Source organism: Pinus tabuliformis, chromosome 2_2 (assembly GCF_031772625.1).
Source record: "Pinus tabuliformis cultivar Carrire ecotype Pingquan chromosome 2_2, CPIR1, whole genome shotgun sequence".
Lineage (NCBI taxonomy): Eukaryota > Viridiplantae > Streptophyta > Pinopsida > Pinales > Pinaceae > Pinus > Pinus tabuliformis.
Window position 1 is genome coordinate 1,311,346,513 of NC_142300.1, and position 18,028 is coordinate 1,311,364,540.

An 18,028-nucleotide genomic window follows, 5' to 3' on the forward strand; every position below is an offset into this window, starting at 1 on the left:
TTAGAGGAAGCAGGATGTGATGGCACGATCTCAGCTGGGATAGTCGTCATCCTTCTTCTCTATGCTGACGATATTGTTCTTTGGCAAGGTGCCCATCTGATCTTGATAAGCAACTCAGGCTTTGATCCGGATTTAATCAGGAACGCAACAAATTACAGAGATAACCATATACACAAAGATGCAGCGGAAATAATACTTCATTTCATTAATGGAAAATACTAAAATATGCTTACAACCAGAAAATGGAAATAAACCAGCTAGGGCGATGGTAGTTTATCTCTGAGAAGAGATGTGATGGCTACATGCCTCTGAACTGTGTTACAATGAGGCTCGAAGGCCTATTTATTGTTGAGAAACAATGGAAAACCCTTCACATTCCAAAACCTAACCCTAGGAGATGAAACGCCAAACAGTGGGCCCCGTTTGGGGGTAAGTTGGTACATCAACTTCCTGGGGTCGTAACTTTGGCATATGATCTCCGTTTGACGCGTACAATAGCTCATTAGAAAGATCTATCCGAGCACTATCATTGTTGGAACGGGCAACATTTCCATGGACCCATGTTGCCCCCGGATTCCCCAAAAAACGTCGTTTAGGGCCTCAAAACGGCTCCGGAAGTTCAGGACCCGAAAAACTGCTAAAAATAGTAAGTTGTGCTACAATTAAGGAAACTGAAAATGCTGAGAAAGACAATGGTGGGGGTCCAGGTGGACTTGGCAGGTGGCCACCAATATCCACCTGGATCATTCCTCCCCCCTTAGGAAGCAATGGTCCCCATTGCGTTGAGCTCCTCCATGAGATGAGGAAACTTCTGCTGAACTTGTTCCCTGGTGAGCCACTTGCCCTGCTGAAGGAGTTGGCTTGCTTTGACAACTCGATACAGTTGAATATTCTGTTGGCGAGTGTTCTTGATCTGTGTGTCCATGATCCGATTAGTTGCAGCTTGTTCCATGCAATCTGGATTTAATTCTGTGGGTTTGAGCTGTTCTGCAATGTCGGATGTGTCTAGCAATGGTGGAAAGTATGGCCGAAGGCGGTCCACATTGAACACTGGGTGCAGGCCAAGGAATGGGGGAATGCTGAGCTCAAACGCATTGTCTCCCATAGCCTTAGTAATGGTGTAAGGACCATATCAGAGTGGTCTCAATTTCCGATAGGCTCCAGTAAGGCGTTCCTTTTGCAAATGCAACCAGACTTTTTCGCCCACCTGAAACTTGTGTGGCACCTGATGTTGATCATGTCGCTGCTTGTACTTGGCATTTGATTTCTCAAGAATGTCATGGACCTGCTGGCGAATATGTTGGATGCGCTCAATGAAGCTGGTGGCCTTATCTGTTTCGGACTGGACATGAGCTGAATTCATGTGAGTAGCTGCAAGTGGCATGGCCACATCAATGGGGCATAGTGGCTGGAATCCCAAACCCACCTGAAAAGGGCTATGGCCAGTGGAGCTGTGAAGAGCTCGGTTGTAGCTGTGCTGAACATAGGGGAGGCTCTCGTCCCATGTGCGTGGATGCTTTGAGTTATACATGCGCAGAATGTGCACAATCATCCTATTGACAACCTCTGTCTGGCCATCAGTTTGAGGATGGAAGGCTGTGGACCTCGTGAGTTTGGTGTCCAGCATTGACCAGAGACTGGACCAAAATGTGCTGAGAAATCGACTGTCCCGATCTGAGATGATAGACTGTGGGATCCCAAAGTGCACCCACACTCGTTCAAAGAAGAGTTTAGCAGTGGCTTCTGCTGTGATATTCTTCTTGCAGGCCATTATAATGGCCATCTTCGAGAACCTGTCGACGACCACAAAAACACAGTCATTTCCATGCTTAGTGGAAGGAAGGCCTGACATGTAATCCATGGAGATGGATTCCCAAGGTCGACTAAGGGTAGGCAACGGGGTATAGGGGCCGTGCTTCTTAATGGCCGGTTTGGCAATGGCACAGGCAGTACATGATCGGATGTACTTCCCAACATCCTGTCGAAGGTTCGGCCAATAGAAATAATTTTACAGTACTGCCACTGTTTTCTCGACCCCGAAATGCCTAGCAGCCCGACTGTAGTGTGCTTCCCAAATCATCTTGGCATGCTCGCTTGAAGAAACACAAAGGTGACCGAGGTGGCATAATAAGGCATCCTGGAGGTGAAAATCTGCAACCTGCCGACCCTGCAAGAGTGTCTGGTATGTGTGGCCGAATTCTAGGCCGCTTTTGTAGAGAAGTGGCCAATCAGAAGTCTCGTGCCCACAAGAGTTGAGCACAGTGGTTAGCGCCATGATCGGTGGTGGACTGAGGCAATCTGCAACATTATTAGTGCTGCCCTTTTTATACTTGATATTCAAGTGAAACTGTTGCAGATATGTAGACCACTTCTGATGGCGATCATTCTGCAATTTCCCTTGGGTCTGTATGAACTGCAGAGGTCGGTGGTCTGTGTGGATGACCGTTTCCTTCCCCAAAATGTAATGCTTCCATTGCCGGCAGGCCTGTACAATGGAATACATCTCTTTATCATAAGTGGGGTACTTCCGGACTGTGTCTGAAAGTGTTTCACTGTGATATGCCACTGGATGTCCATGTTGAGTAAGGACTACCCCAATAGCATAGTCAGAGGCATCTGTCTCGACCTCAAATGGTTGTTGTAAATCTGGTAACGCGAGCACTGGTGCCGTGCAGAGGCGATCCTTCAACTCCCTGAATGCCCTTTGTTGAGATTCAGACCAAAAGAATTTTGCTTTCGCCCCGCCCTTGGTGACTTGACTCAAGGGCCAAGAAATATGAGAAAACCCCAACACAAACCTGCGGTAGAAGTTGGCAAGACTTAGAAAGCTGCGGAGCTCTGTTAGAGTGGTTGGAGAGGGCCAATCCCGAAGGACTTGGATCTTGGCTGAATCGACATGCACCCCTTGTTCATCAATGATGTATCCTAGATACTGAACCTGGGTCATGCCAAAAGTGCATTTCTCCAAATTGGCACATAGCTTGTGTTGCCGCAGTGTTTGGAGAACCTGTCGAATGTGGTGGAGGTGCTCTTCCCAACTCTGGCTGAAGATCAGAATGTCATCCAAGTATACTACTACAAAGGAGTTGGTGAATGGCCGCAAGATGTCATCCATTAGCCTCATAAAGGTTGCAGGAGCATTCGTCAATCCGAAAGGCATGACCAACCATTTGAAGAGGCCCTCCTTGGATTTGAAGGCAGTCTTCCACACATCGGAGGGTTCGATTGGTAACTGGTGATATCCCGACTTCAGGTCGATCTTACTGAAATATTTTGCCCCCTGTAGTTGGTCTAGGAAGTCATCAATCCGCGGGATCGGGTACCTATTACGGACAGTGATCTTGTTCAGCGCCCGATAGTCAATACAGAGTCTCCACGTCCCATCCTTCTTCTGTACCAACACGATCGGGCTCCCACAGGGCGATGAACTCGGACGGATGTGACCTTTCTGCAGGAGCTCCTGAATTTGCCTCTTGATTTCATCGTTCTCCAGGACGGAGCGCCGATAAATCGGTCCATTGGGTAGCGGCGCACCTGGGGTCAGATCGATGGAGTGCTTGACTTGACAGTGCAGAGGAACCCCTGCCGGGGAGGTGAAGATGTCCTCGTACTCCTCCACAATCTTGTCCATCTGTAGTTGTCATGCAGAGGGGCCCCGTTTGGAGGCCGCGGCCACGGTCTTCTTCTTTCCTTGAGGGCGTATCATCAGGAAAACAAATTTCCTGGTTTTGGAAATGATCTTACTGCATTGTTTTGCAGTAATCAAAGAGAGGGCGGCAGGTGGTGCTACCTCTGGTATCCTTAACAACTTATTTCCCAATGTAATAATAACAACACGGGGCCTTGATTCATACACAGCATGTCGCTTCCACAAGTATGGTTGTCCTAGTAATACATCACAAACTTCAAGGGGAGCAATGCCACACAATACCTCATCCGTGAAGGGCTTGATGTTGTATGGAAGGCGACACTGCTGGCTCACGCGAAGATCTCGTCCTTGGTGAAGCCACCCAATGGTGTATGGTTGTGGATGTGCTGTGGTCGGTAAGCCCAACCGCTTCACGACCTCTGCCGAAATGAGGTTCTTTTGACTCCCGCTATCAACAATGAACTGTATCGGGGAGCCCTTTACCCACATCTGGGAGTGGAAGAGACGCTCCTCCTCCTCTGGATCTTCGGGTTCATTTTTCTGGATCTTTGCGATAGCAACAGTGGCGCTGGGGTCCGCATCAATGATCTGCTTCCCTTTTTCATACCCCTTATCGGGTTCTGACTCAGAGTCGGAACATGCATCTGATTCTGAAACCTTTAGCTCAGCCACCAGTGACTGCTTGGCCCGACACTCACTTGTGTTGTGAATGGAGCTTTTATGGAACTCGCACCATTTTCCAGTGTCCTTTCTCGGCTTCGCGGCGTTGTTCTTTGCTTGCAGCTTCGGCTGGTTGTCTTGGGCTGTCTCGCCTTGGCTTTGTCCTTTGTTCTGTGGTTTAGAGGCACCTTTCCCCTGCTTTGGATTCATAGATCCAAAGTCTCGCTTCTTTTGTTTAAACTTCTGCTCGACCTTGACGGCATACCGGTATGCTGCGCTGAGCGAGGGGATGTTTAGGAATTGTATTTCTTCCTGGATGTACTTGTGCAGGCAGCCACGGTATTTGAGTATCAAATGTTGCTCTGAATCCTTGATACCCAACTTTGTGCGAAGGGTATGGAAAAGATTGGTCCCTTCCCTGCCGCAGCGTGGTCCACTTTATGTATTCATCCTCATAGCTCCCGACAGGGTAGTACTGCTCCTTGATGGCATCCCGGAACGAATCCCAGGTGGGTGCGGCTGAAAATAGTGAGCCAGTACTTTCATCCTTCTGCTCGCAGTAGGCTTCCCACCAGTCCTTGACGTGGGGGGCTGCTTTGAGGAGAGCAAAAACAATCTTTTCCCGACTCGAAAATTCATTAACAGAAAAATAACCCTCTAGCAGATTCAACCATTTATCTACGGCATCTGCGTCTATCTGACCCTCGAATATGGGGATTTCAAAATTAACTTGTACCTTAAAGGGTGTGGTGTTTCCAAAGTAGCTGCTGGAAGCCGATGCGTTGCTTCTGGGTAGCCGCTGAAGGATCTGGGCAAAGCTGTCCATCATCGCGTTCCGTTGTCGCTCGAGGGCTTCTTCGAGCAAGATTTTGATGGGATCTCCTGCCCCCTCGTCTTTCTTCTCGTCTGGCATGGGAGGCCGTCGGGATTTGCGAGGCTGGTCTTGCAAAGGTTCAACCAGTTCAAGCCCTAACTCCTTATATCCCGACCTTGTTGGGGACATGCAAAGAAAAACAGAGAAAAAGCAGACCGCTCCGATACCACTGATCCGGATTTAATCGAGAACGCAACAAATTACAGAGATAACCATATACACAAAGATGCAGCGGAAATAATACTTCATTTCATTAATGAAAAATACTAAAATATGCTTACAACCAGAAAATGGAAATAAACCAGCTAGGGCGATGGTAGCTTATCTCTGAGAAGAGATGTGATGGCTACATGCCTCTGAACTGTATTACAATAAGGCTCGAAGGCCTATTTATTGTTGAGAAATAATGGAAAACCCTTCACATTCCAAAACCTAACCCTAGGAGATGAAACGCCAAACTGTGGGCCCCGTTTGGGGGTAAGTTGGTACATCAACTTCCCGGGGTCGTAACTTTGGCATATGATCTCTGTTTGACGCGTACAATAGCTCATTAGAAAGATCTATCCGAGCACTATCATTGTTGGAACGGGCAACATCGGTCCATTCCATGGGACCCATGTTGCCCTCGGATTCCCCAAAAAACGTCGTTTAGGGCCTCAAAACGGCTCCGGAAGTTCAGGACCCGAAAAACTGCTAAAAATAGTAAGTTTTGCTACAATTAAGGAAACTGAAAATGCTGAGAAAGACAATGGTGGGGGTCCAGGTGGACTTGGCAGGTGGCCACCAATATCCACCTGGATCAGGCTTCTTAAGGATTTTTTCTCTACCATGGGTATGACTGTTAACACTCACAAAACAAAAGTTATGATTATCAAATCCAAGAAGGACACTTACGCTAATTTTATGTATGACAATAATAACTTGGAGGAAGTGTATTCTTACAAGTATCTAGGAATTGATATTCATCACAAGCTCAACTGGAACCATAGCATTGAGAAAAGGATTAATAGGGGGTGGAAAGCTTATTTTGGTCTTGAAAATAATTGTAAAACAACAAACCTCGTAATGTGGGATAAAAAGAAGTTCCTCTTTGAAACTTTAGTCACTCTTGTTATCTTATATGGATGTGAGGTTTGGGTTTGCAGCATCTCCAGAGAATCATGGAGAAATATTGAGCAAATCCAGAAGCGTTTTATAACTTATAACCTGAAAATTAAAAGTAATACACCCTATCTTATTCTCCTTATAGAAGCAGGTCTTTCCCCTATTGAGAGCCTAGCTATGCTTAGGTTTCTATTGTACAAGCACAAACTCAATAACATAGACTATCATAGACTTCCTAAGCTAGCTTTAAAAAGACACAAGGGTCTGGTTAAACTATTGGGAGATCAACGAGAATGATGCATTGCAAAACATAAATAACATTAAAGATATTGTTACTTCTAAATTCAAAGAAAAAATGTGGTGTGAGAAAGATTTAGTGGTTAAAAGAAAATTAAGTTATTATAAAAAGGTCATCAACCCCACCCTAGAAGATCAAAAGTATCTCTCTATTTTAATTAGCTCAAAGAAGAAAATTAATATAGCAAAGATTAGGACAAATTCTCATGAGCTCCATAGTGAAACAGGTTGTTGGGCAGTTCCTAAAACGCCATGGATGGAAAGGATCTGCCATATATGTGAGAATAGGAACATCGAGGATGAAAACCACTTCCTCTTAGAGTGCCCCGTGTACAACCACATTAGATCTCAGTTTCACAATCTTTGTTACAACACTACCTTCCTAGCCTTTTACAATGTCAAAATTATAGTGGGCTCGGGAGGTTTCTCTCCAAGCTTTTTGAACATAGAAATAAAATCTTAAATCAAAATAAATAACTTGTTTCTTTAGATCCAATAGACCATTGTTTGGTCTTAGCGGACATTAACCACCATCGTCATCATCATCATAAGACTTAACTAATTTACATCCCAAAAAATTGATAATAAATATTTTTAAAATTTTAAATATTTTTAGAATAGTTTTTTTTTTTTTTTTAATTATAAATTTATATTTAGAAAATTGAAATATACACCTATTTTAAGATATTAAATTTAAGATATGATTTGAAGTGTTTGTGAAATTTGGTGATTTTTTTTATAATTCAAGTATTTCTTATATAAAATAAGTTTTTGATTATATAGATTCAACGCAATGAAAAAATTTACCATTTAAACCTGGGACCAATTATACAGAAAATGAGCCAAAAACCCTTCCAAATCTTGCCAGAAATAGATAACAGCCAAATTTAATGCTTAACTATTTTAATAAATATTTTAAGAATAAATTTAAAATTAAGACTAAATTCAAATTTATATCCGTTTATTTTTCGTTTTAGAAAGACCTTTCACTGAAAAGGACTTCCTTGTTCACATTTAATCATAGTTGGGCTATGCACATCCCAATAATTGAGTGGACACAACAAGCTTGACGAACATAAGCGAAGCGCTCTGCAATTTCATGATAGAGAGAGTTTGACCACGAACGCTCAAAATGTGGAAGTTAACCCGGAATATTTCAAGGGTTTAGGTGGCTACATTTATTGAGAAAGGTGCTCCATAAGTACGAGGTAAGTTCATAAATGGATAAACTTATATTTTCACTCCGCTTGCGTCATGAGCAGGTCACTAGCTTCCGTCATGGCCAGGCAAGTAGCTTCTGCCACGGTTCCTCGTTTATCATTGTATCCCACGGTCTCCACGCGCAATGTCCTGAAACCAACCCATATTTATATGCTGCCAACAACATACGGGGGCATGAAGGCGGAGTGATATAACTCTTCAGAGTTTCAGTTGCAGTTTATGTGGGTATTGCAGAAATGAGTATCCCCTCATATCTTAAACGCCTTACAGCAACGCGTTTACGTTCAGGGAGAGTGGTGAGATTTGTTGTGGTGATACTCAGAAAAAGAATTGCAATGACGAGATTGCAGAAAATGGCCGCCAATCTGCAAATCAAGTACTTTGGAGGAGACAAAGCAGCTAATTTGAATGACCACCATGAATTTTCATGCAGCAGCTCTCTTTCAACTAATTCGTCCATCTACGGCCATGGTGTTAACTCAGGAAGTGGACGAAATAATTTGTATGGTCATTTTCTTCTGAGAGCACTCCTGCCCTCCTGCACTTGTCTTAATGTGAAAGATGAATTGGATTCCAAATCGGGTACTAATGCTGGTATTCCCGAGTTCATTGCCTGCGATGAAGATGATGACCACTATTTCAGCGATAAGGATTCCCATTTTTCAGTTAATTCTTATTCCAATCAATCGTCCTCTGATTCCTGCACTTACGTTTCAACAACCAGATCTTCCAACTGTTGTTTGAGCTCAGAAATTGACAGGCAGGCAGAAGAATTTATAGCCACATTTTACAAGCAGATGCGTCTGCAGCGTCAAGATTCTTATGTGAAATGCCAAGAAATGCTGGCCAGAGGATCCAGTTAGTTGAAAATTGAAATGAAAGTGGCCGGTAATTATTTATGTATGTTTGCGTTGTCACTAATGGCAAAATGTGGAGGTTATATTGGCAGGTTTCAATGTAAAACAAACTCACAATTAGCGTATGCATCCCGAAAAAAGTAATTTTGACAAATTCAGTATGCAATTTCTATGTCTTTCTGCGGAGATGCGTGCTTCTCTATCCGCAGCCTAAACGAAGTAAACCTTTTGTTCCAATTGTTTTCGAAATTAATATCGAGATGCATTTCCGAGACACATCTTTCTTTTCATTTCAGCTTTTTTGATGTGTATATTTGAGGACAATCTGTTTCCATGAATGTAAAACTTGTGGTATAAGCTTTAAATGCACTCCAGGATGGGAGGTTGGGTGTACAAATCCCTTTAACCAATTTAACATTCGGTTAATTATATCTCCATCCATATTTTATTAATGTGTCCTTCCCTTGAATACAAGTTTGTAGTGTTTGTTTTAAATGAAATTCCTCAGATTCGGGGCAGAACCATTGGTAAGTCCATAAAATTGAAGTAAATGAAATTTCTCAGCTTCGGAGCAGCACCACTGGTAAGTCCGTAAAAATGTAGTATTATGATCTTGATTGACGCTCATATTCTTTTATGCAGGGTTCCATTCCAGTCGAATCTGCATGGGTTCGGTTCTAGTCAAATCTACATGGGTTCGATTCCCATGGGGCAATTTTGAGAGATCGATTTCTTCCCCTCACTTCTTTCCCTCAATTCAAAATGAGTGGGTCGATTGGACGAAATGAGATTCATTCGTTAGAATAGCTTTTATCGAGGCTTGCATCTATCCTCCCTTTCTTATTTTAGTTAGAATAGCTTTTATCGAGGCTCTGCATCTATCCTCCCCTTCTTATTTTAGGCAGAAGAAATAATAAATATCCCACTTCATATTTTAGCAATTACACTTATTAGTTAGAAATAGAATTGACGCACGAATCAATTGTTTCAAGAAATCTCAACAATCGGCCTCGCGTTTCTCTTTCCTTTACAGTGCACCCTTATTTGCTCTGATTGGATTTTCGAACAGAGTATTTCCACTTTTTAATAAAACCGTTCGTGATTCTCCTTAGATCACAACATAAATGATCAACGGTCCAGATTAAATCACATAATCGCAATCGCATTAGTTTCAGGCCCTTTTCCTTTGGCAGTGAAGTGTTGCGATGCGATGGATCGCAATCGTATATCGCAGTGTTACCACAGCTGGGTTTCCAATAATACACAAGCCTTCTTGCGATGCGAGATTTCGCAATTGCACTTCGTAACTCTTTAAGACCGCGATTCGACCACACCCACTGTCTGTTTGCGATGCAATATTACGTTGATCGCATATCGTAATTCTTCGAGGCTTGAGGTCTGCCCCTTGTGAACAAATCTTTGTGATGCGATATAAGTGATCCAACGATTGGTGAGATTTCGCACCGTTGGTTCGAACTTGGATCAACGGTTGAGATCTTAAGCGCTCAACACTGTTAATAATACAAAAGGCTGCAATTTCTATTAACTCTGTGTTTTATATCGTAGAACATGAAAACAGAGAAATATTCAACTCCGTCCCGAATACAAATAAACAGAAGTAAAACGAAAGTCCACACAGAATCGATATATATATATATATATATATATATATATATATATAACTAATCCCACACAACATCAATTTATCAGTACAACAACACTTATAGAGTCTCGGCCCTCTGGCTTGATTACAACGATTTTAAAAGACCTCTGTTCAATATGGAAGTCCTCGCTCTTCTCTCGACTCTCGCTTCACTCAATCCTCTCTCCTCTCTGACCATCCGTCTACATTACATTTTTCTTCTTTTTATCAATCCTATCCTACCTAACAACTCAATCCCTATTCTTAAACAATCTAATAGTCAAATCACTATTTTCCAGCTATATCACACACCTATGCTAACAACTTATCTTTGAATCTAAAATAAGACAATTCCTACTTATTACAATAATGAAATACAACTCATTTCTTGAGAGATCCAACCCTCTCAGTAAAAACTGACTTTTGACCACTCAAGTGAGTGAAATTCAACTTGTTTAGCCACAACATGTGAACAGACTTTTCCATTGTTGGCTAAGTCCAAATGCTTCTGCATCAGACTCCCGGGGAAGAAAAGAATCATCCTTCAGACTTTCAGGGCTTACTTCATATTTCTGCAACTCTGCTGTAGTCAACCAGCTAGCATCCTCCATTGGTTGTCCTTTCTATTTGACTAGATATTGAAAATAAATCTATCCTCTGGTTCTTTTGGATACTCTTTTCTCTAAAACAACTTCTACTTCTTTCTTAACGGTCTTTGGCATTTGTTCTTCCCAGTTCAAAGTTTGAACTTCATCTTCTGTAATTTTCTCCTATAGCTTTGTCTCTGTCCTTTTGTATGGATACAAATCTGCAATATTGAAAATAGGCAATATTCCAATCCCTTCTGGCAATTCAATTTCATATGCATTAGCTGAAAACTTTCTTACAATTCTACATGGTCGTATTTTTTTCATTTTCAGTTTATTGTAAGTCTTAGCAGGAAATCTTTCTTTTCTTAAATATACCATCACTAAATCTCCCACTTGGAATTCTTTCTCTCTTCTTTTCATATCCACTCTCTGTTTGTATTTACCACTGCTTTCTTGCAATCTACCTTTGACATCTTCTTGAAGTCTTTGCATCTGTTCTGCAAACTCTTCAGCTTTTGCACTTCTTGTCTCCTATTTACCCAAATTTCTGAGCTCATACACACCTCTTGGATTAATTCCAAAAACAATATGAAATAGATTCATTCCAGTACTTCGGTTTGGAGTGTCATTATAAGAAAATTTAGCCTAAGCTAGTGTTAAATCCCATTGCTTATGATTTTGATACACTAAACTTCTCAATATGTTCCCCAAGCTCCTGTTTACTACTTCGGTCTGTCCATCTATTTGAGTGTGGTATGCTGAACTGAAATTGAGGTTAGCTCTTAGTTTCTTCCAAAGAGTTCTCCAGAAATGTCCTACAAACTTTATATCTCTATCAGACACAATACTTGTAGGCAATCCATGCAATCTTACAATTAAAAAAAAAAAAAGATTAGCTATATGTGTTGCATCACTAGTCTTCTTACAAGCAATGAAATGTGTCATCTCAGAAAATCTATCTACCACAACATAAATGGAAACATTCCCTCTTTGAGTTTTAGGTAATCCCAAAACAAAATCCATGCTAACTGCATCCCACGGTCGGTCTGGTATTGGCAATGGCCGATGCAATCCTGTGTTCTGACTTCTCCCCTTAGCATGCTGACATATCCTGCACTTCTCAAAAAATCTCTTAACATTAGTTTGCATTTTTGGCCAATAATAAAAAGCATTCACCTGAGCAAAGGTTTTATCTTGTCCAAAGTGACCAGATAATCCTCCATTATGTTTCTCCTTTATTATGTTTTCCCTCATAGAACATTTGGGAATACACAACTTGTTGCCTTTAAACAATAAGCCTCCTTGGATGAGATAATCTAACCATTGACTTCTGTTATGCACTATTGGATTTTGAACTGCCATATAAATATCTTTGAAATCTGCATTATCTTTGTACATTTCAATCATTTCTTCAAATCCTACAACACCAACTTTGAATTCTTGCACAATAAAACTTACCCTGCTCAACACATCAACGAATTTATTCAACTTACCACTTGTGTGCTTTATCACAAAAGTAAAGCTCTGCAAAAATTCTACCCACTTGGCATGTTTCTAGTTCAATTTCGGCTAGTTATTTATGAACTGTAATGCATTATTGTCCGAATGCAATATGAATTCTTTTGGCAGCAAATAATGTCTCCATTTTTTCAAGGCTTGCACAATAGCGTAAAACTCTTTATCATAAGAAAAATACTTCTTCTTTGCTTCATTCAATTTCTCACTGAAGTACGCTATCGGTCTTTGTTCCTGACTCAGAACTGCGCCAACTGCAACTCCGCTAGCATCTGTTTCAACTTGAAATACCTTTTCAAAATCAGGCAAAGCTAAAATCGGTTCCTCTGTGATTTTCCTCTTCAGCAATTTAAAATTCATGTCTGCTGCTTCTGTCCACTTGAACAACTAATTAGTTTCCTTAATTGTTTCAAGAATTGGTGCACATATCTCACTAAAACCTCTGATAAACTTTGTGTAAAACTTGCAAGACCATGGAAGCTTCTTACCTCAAATATATTTTTGGGAATAGGCCAGTTCCAAATTGCTTGGACTTTCTCTGGATCCATTTTCAATCCTTCTTTAGAAACTACAAATCCCAAGTAAATCAATTCTTCCTTCATGAAACTACATTTATTCAGATTTATCAGTAGTTTCTCTTTCTGCAGAGTTCTTAAAACCAATTTAAGATGCTCTAGGTGTTCTTCCTTACTTTTACTAAAAACTAAAATATCATCAAGATAAACAATCACAAACTTGCCTGCATATTATTTCAAGACTTCGTTCATCAATCTCATGAACATACTAGGTGCATTAGTGAGTCCAAAAGGCATCACTAACCACTCATACAACCCACTGTTTGTTTTAAATACAGTTTTCCACTCATCTCCTTCTCTAATTCTTATTTGATGATATCCACTCTTCAAATCTATTTTAGTAAGATACTTTGATCCACTCAAACAATCCATTAAATCATCCATGCGTGGTAGAGGAAATCTATACTTGATTGTGATCTTGTTTATGGCTTTGGAATCTGTGCACATATGCCATTCACCTCCTTTCTTTGGACTGAGTACTGTTGGCACAACACATGGACTGAGGCTCTCTCTGATTAGTCCCTTATCCATCAATTCTTGCACTTGTCTTCCAACTTCTGCATTCTCTTGAGGAGTTAATCTGTACGTTGCTTTATTTGGCAAACTCGTTCGTGGTATTAGATCAATATGATGACTAATACTCCTAATCGGTGGCAATGCATTTGGAAACTCATCCACAATAATAACAACGAAATCATTTAATAGAGTTTTGATTTCTTCAGGTAAATCATCTAAGTTTGTGGAAGTTAAAATTACCTTTGGTCTCCCTATGACAGCAAAATGCATTTCTTCACATTTTCCAATCTCTTGTAATAGCTCCTTTCCGCTCATCAGCATAACACTATTTCCAGGTGCTCCTTTGTCAGCGTCATCCTTCAATGGCAGCAATGTATGTTTATTTCCATCTTTCTCCAGAGTATAAGTGTTTCTCCTTCCGTCATGAATAGCTTTCCGATTCAACTGCCACAGTCTTCCCAACAATACATGGCATACATCCATTGGCATTACATCGCATAATATTACATCCTTATACGTACCAATGATCTGATGTCCTTTCTATAACCACGACACTTTGTAAGGAGTAGGGTGCATTGTCTTTGCTAATCCGAGCTTATCCACCATCTCTGTAGAAACAAGGTTATCAGTGCTTCCACTGTCAATTATTACTTTTCAACACTTACCTTTTGATTTACAAGTAGTTCTGAATAAATTCTTCCTTTGCACTGGTTCTTCAATCTCTTTCTCTGTCTTAAGCAATGTCCTTCTCAGCATCAGGGATTCTCCTACTTCAGGGGGTTCTTCCTTCTCCATAAGTCGAGGTGTTTCTGGCTTTGCCTCAACCACATGCATTCCTCTGACTTGCTGGTTTATTATGAGGATAGTCCCATGACACATGTCCCCATTCTCCACATGTGTAGCATTGAACATCTCTTCCTCGGCCTCTTCCTCTGGGCGCAAATATCCCTCTATTAAAATATCCTCTCTGTGGTGGTCTGCTACTTGAACTGCCTGCTTCATGCTGATGTTGTTGTCCCCTTGGTCTGGTAGTTCCTCTACCTCTTACTACGCTTCTTCCTCTATTCCTTTGATTCTGTTTTCTCAACATCTTCTCCTCAGCCTTCAAACTCGCTTGATAGGCATCCTCAATAGTCTTCAGACTTAACAAGTTGATCTCGTCTTGTATGTCATATCATAAGCCATTGATATATCTGGCTACCTTCTCCATGTCATCTTCTACATGTCCTGCTCTAATACTCAATCTATAAAATTCTTCTGTGTACTCTTTAACATACATTCATTTTTGCCTTAAATTATGCAATTGTTTAAACAGATTTAACTGATAATCTTTGGGCATAAATTTGGCTTTCATTTTACTTACCATTTTGTCCCATTTCTTGATCTTGGACTTTCCTTTCTTCGTTCTGGATGTCTGTAGCTCATCCCACCAAATAGGTGCATGACCTTTCAATCTGGTGACTGCAAATTTCACCTTCTTCTTGTCGTCAACTTCCTCTTCATAGTCAAAATATTTGTCTAATGACCTGATCCAATCCATTAGCTATTTTACATTGAGACTCCCTTCATACGTAGGAATTTCCACCTTTGGTTTTCCTCCTACTTTCGCCAGCATCTTAACAAATCTGATAGTTTCATTTTCCTCTTCTTCTTCTTCCTCAGAAGATTCTTCTTTAACAATGTCATCCCCTTCATCAGGTGTTTTTCTCTGAGCAGTCTCAATTGTTTCCATCCTCGTACGCAGACTTCAGATCTTCTTCAACAGAACTGCATTTGCTTCCAGTCTTCCTCAACCAATGCCAGCTCTTCTCCTTGGCAGCATGTTTACTGCAATCAACTTTAATCTCTCTGTAATCTGATACCACAAATGACGTAGGAATCAATTGTTTCAAGAAATATCAACAATCGGCCCCGCGTTTCCCTCTCCTTTACAGTCCACCCTTGTCTGCTCTGATCGAATTTCCTTGGTAAAAGACCAAACACTAGTATTTCCCTTTTTTAATAGAACCACTCGCGATTCTCCTTAGATCACAACATAAATGATCAACGGTCCAGATTAAATCGCATAATCGCAATCGCATTAGTTTCAGGCCCTTTTCCTTTGGCAATGAAGTGTTGCGATGCGATGGATCGCAATCGCATATCGCAGTGTTACCACAGCTGGGTTTCTGATAATACACAAGCCTTCTTGCGATGCGAGATTTCGTGATCGCACTTTGCAACTCCTTGAGACCGCGATTCGACCATACTCCACTGTCTATTTGCAATGCGATATTACGTTGATCGCATATCGCAATTCTTTGAGGCTTGAGGTCCGCCCCTTGTGAACAAATCTTTGCGATGCGATATAAGTGATCCGATGGTCGGTGAGGTTTCACACCGTTGGTTCGAACTTGGATCAACGGTTGAGATCTTAAGCGCTCAACATTGTTAATAATACAAAAGGTTGCGATTTCTATTAACTTTGTGTTTTATATCGTAGAACATGAAAACAGAGAAATATTCAACTCCGTCCCGAATACAAATAAACAGAAGTAAAACAAAAGTCCACACAGAATCGATATATATATATATATATATATAATCCCACACGGCATCAATTTATCAATACAACAACATTTACAGAGTCTCGGCCCTTTGGTTCGATTACAACGATTTTAAAAGACCTCTATTCAATATGGAGGTCCTCGCTCTTCTCTTGACTCTCGCTTCACTCAATCCTCTCTCCTCTCTGACAATTCATCTACATTACATTTTTCTTCTTTTTATCAATCCCATCCTGCCTAACAACTCAATCCCTATTCTTAAACAATCTAACAGCCAAATCACTATTTTCCAGCTATATCACACACCTATGCTAACAACTTATCTTTGAATCTAAAATAAGACAATTCCTACTTATTACAATAATGAAATACAACTCATTTCTTGAGAGATCCAACCCTCTCAGTAAAAACTGACTTTTGACCACTTAGGTTTGTGAAATTCAACTTGTTTCTCCAGAACATGTGAACAAACTTTCACATTGCTGGCTAAGTCCAGATGCGCCTGGATAAAAAATTATAGATTTCTTTAGAAAAAAAATGATTATTGTTTATTGAAGGGTATATCTAAATACTTAAAAGTTATAATGGTATTTAAACTAAGTTATAATGGTAGTAGTTTAAATAGATGTCTTATAAGTGTGTGACTCTGAAATTAATTAAATTAAAAAATCTTGTAATAAATTAAAAATAAAAATAAAAATCCATAATTATTTTAAAACTTAAAAAATTATTTTATCAATTTTAATATAAATTAAATTTTTAATTTGTAAATGCTTTTTTGTTGGTAAATATAAATAACTGAATTCTTTATTTAAAAAAAAAAAAAATTGTAATCAATTTTCCTTTCATTTCGTTAATGATAATAACTTAATACCCTCATTTGGGAAGAAAATATCAAATTATGAAACTTAACCCATCATTTGGGTTTTTTCGTTATTTATAACGATAAATTTAATAGTACCAAAGTTACGAGTTTCTCATAAATTTGGTAGCGTTACAATTATAAACATATCGGCATATTGTGGATTTTCATATTCTCAAATCTATATCATAAATGATCACAATACTTTGTACACGGGCTATATATATATATGTATATGCTCGTAACATTGAGGAATTAATACATTGGAGTGGCATAATATCAATTCCTGTATTTTGATTATGGCATGGTTTAAGTTTTATTTTTATTTGTTTTAATTACTTTTCAAATATAGAGTTGGAAATATAAATATTATGAATAGATTAAATAAAAAATTGAGGTGGATTATTTGGTTTTTTAGTATGCGAATTATTTTACGGTGATGGCATGGTTTAGGTTCTATATTTTACGGTGATGGCATGGTTTAGGTTCTATTTTTATTTGTTTTATTACCTTTCAAATATAGAGTTGGAAATATAAATATTATGAATAGATTAAATAAAAAATTGAGGTGGATTATTTGGTTTTGTAGTATGCTAATTATTTTTACGGTGAATTATAATTATAAGGCATGTTTTGTTTGAAGATGGTTGTCCAAAAATATTGATTTGTATTTTATAAATTTTAAATATAATTGATGCATGTATGTAAAACACATATATATATTTAAAGATATACGAATAATTTTTTATATGAGGAATTATTTAATTTTAACTAATTTCACATAGTTAATTTTAATAATTATTTGGTTTTTCTTGATATTTCTAGATAACAATAACTAGCAAGAGAAAGTATACTGTATATTGCTCTTCTTTAATTTTCATTGTTACATAGCACAAACAATGCCTAATTGTTGCCTCTAAAATTTAAAAATGTCTCATGCCAATGGTTTGGTGAAAATGTTTGCCAATTGGTCCTAATAATTACAAAAATGTAGAACGATGTTTCCAGTGTTAACAAGTTTGTGAATGAAATGATAATGAGTATCAATATGTTTCTCTTGTGATGAAAGACATGATTTTTGGATAATGCAATGACTACGCTTTTCTCACAAAATATTTGT

At 39.5% G+C, this 18,028-nt stretch overlaps 1 protein-coding gene across 1 annotated transcript; it reads left to right on the forward strand.

Annotated features, from left to right (window-relative positions):
* Nucleotides 1-7,994: 7,994 nt before the first annotated feature.
* LOC149198346 (uncharacterized) lies at nucleotides 7,995-8,668 on the forward strand. The gene has a single exon (XM_089409018.1). It carries the CDS (start codon nucleotides 8,042-8,044, stop codon nucleotides 8,666-8,668), a length of 627 nt encoding a protein of 208 aa, XP_089265144.1. The 5' UTR covers nucleotides 7,995-8,041.
* Nucleotides 8,669-18,028: the final 9,360 nt, after the last annotated feature.

What these genes read in the sequence shown, in the direction of transcription:
- LOC149198346 (XM_089409018.1), top strand. Translation starts at nt 8,042, where the DNA reads ATGAGTATCCCCTCATATCTTAAACGCCTTACAGCAACGCGTTTACGT.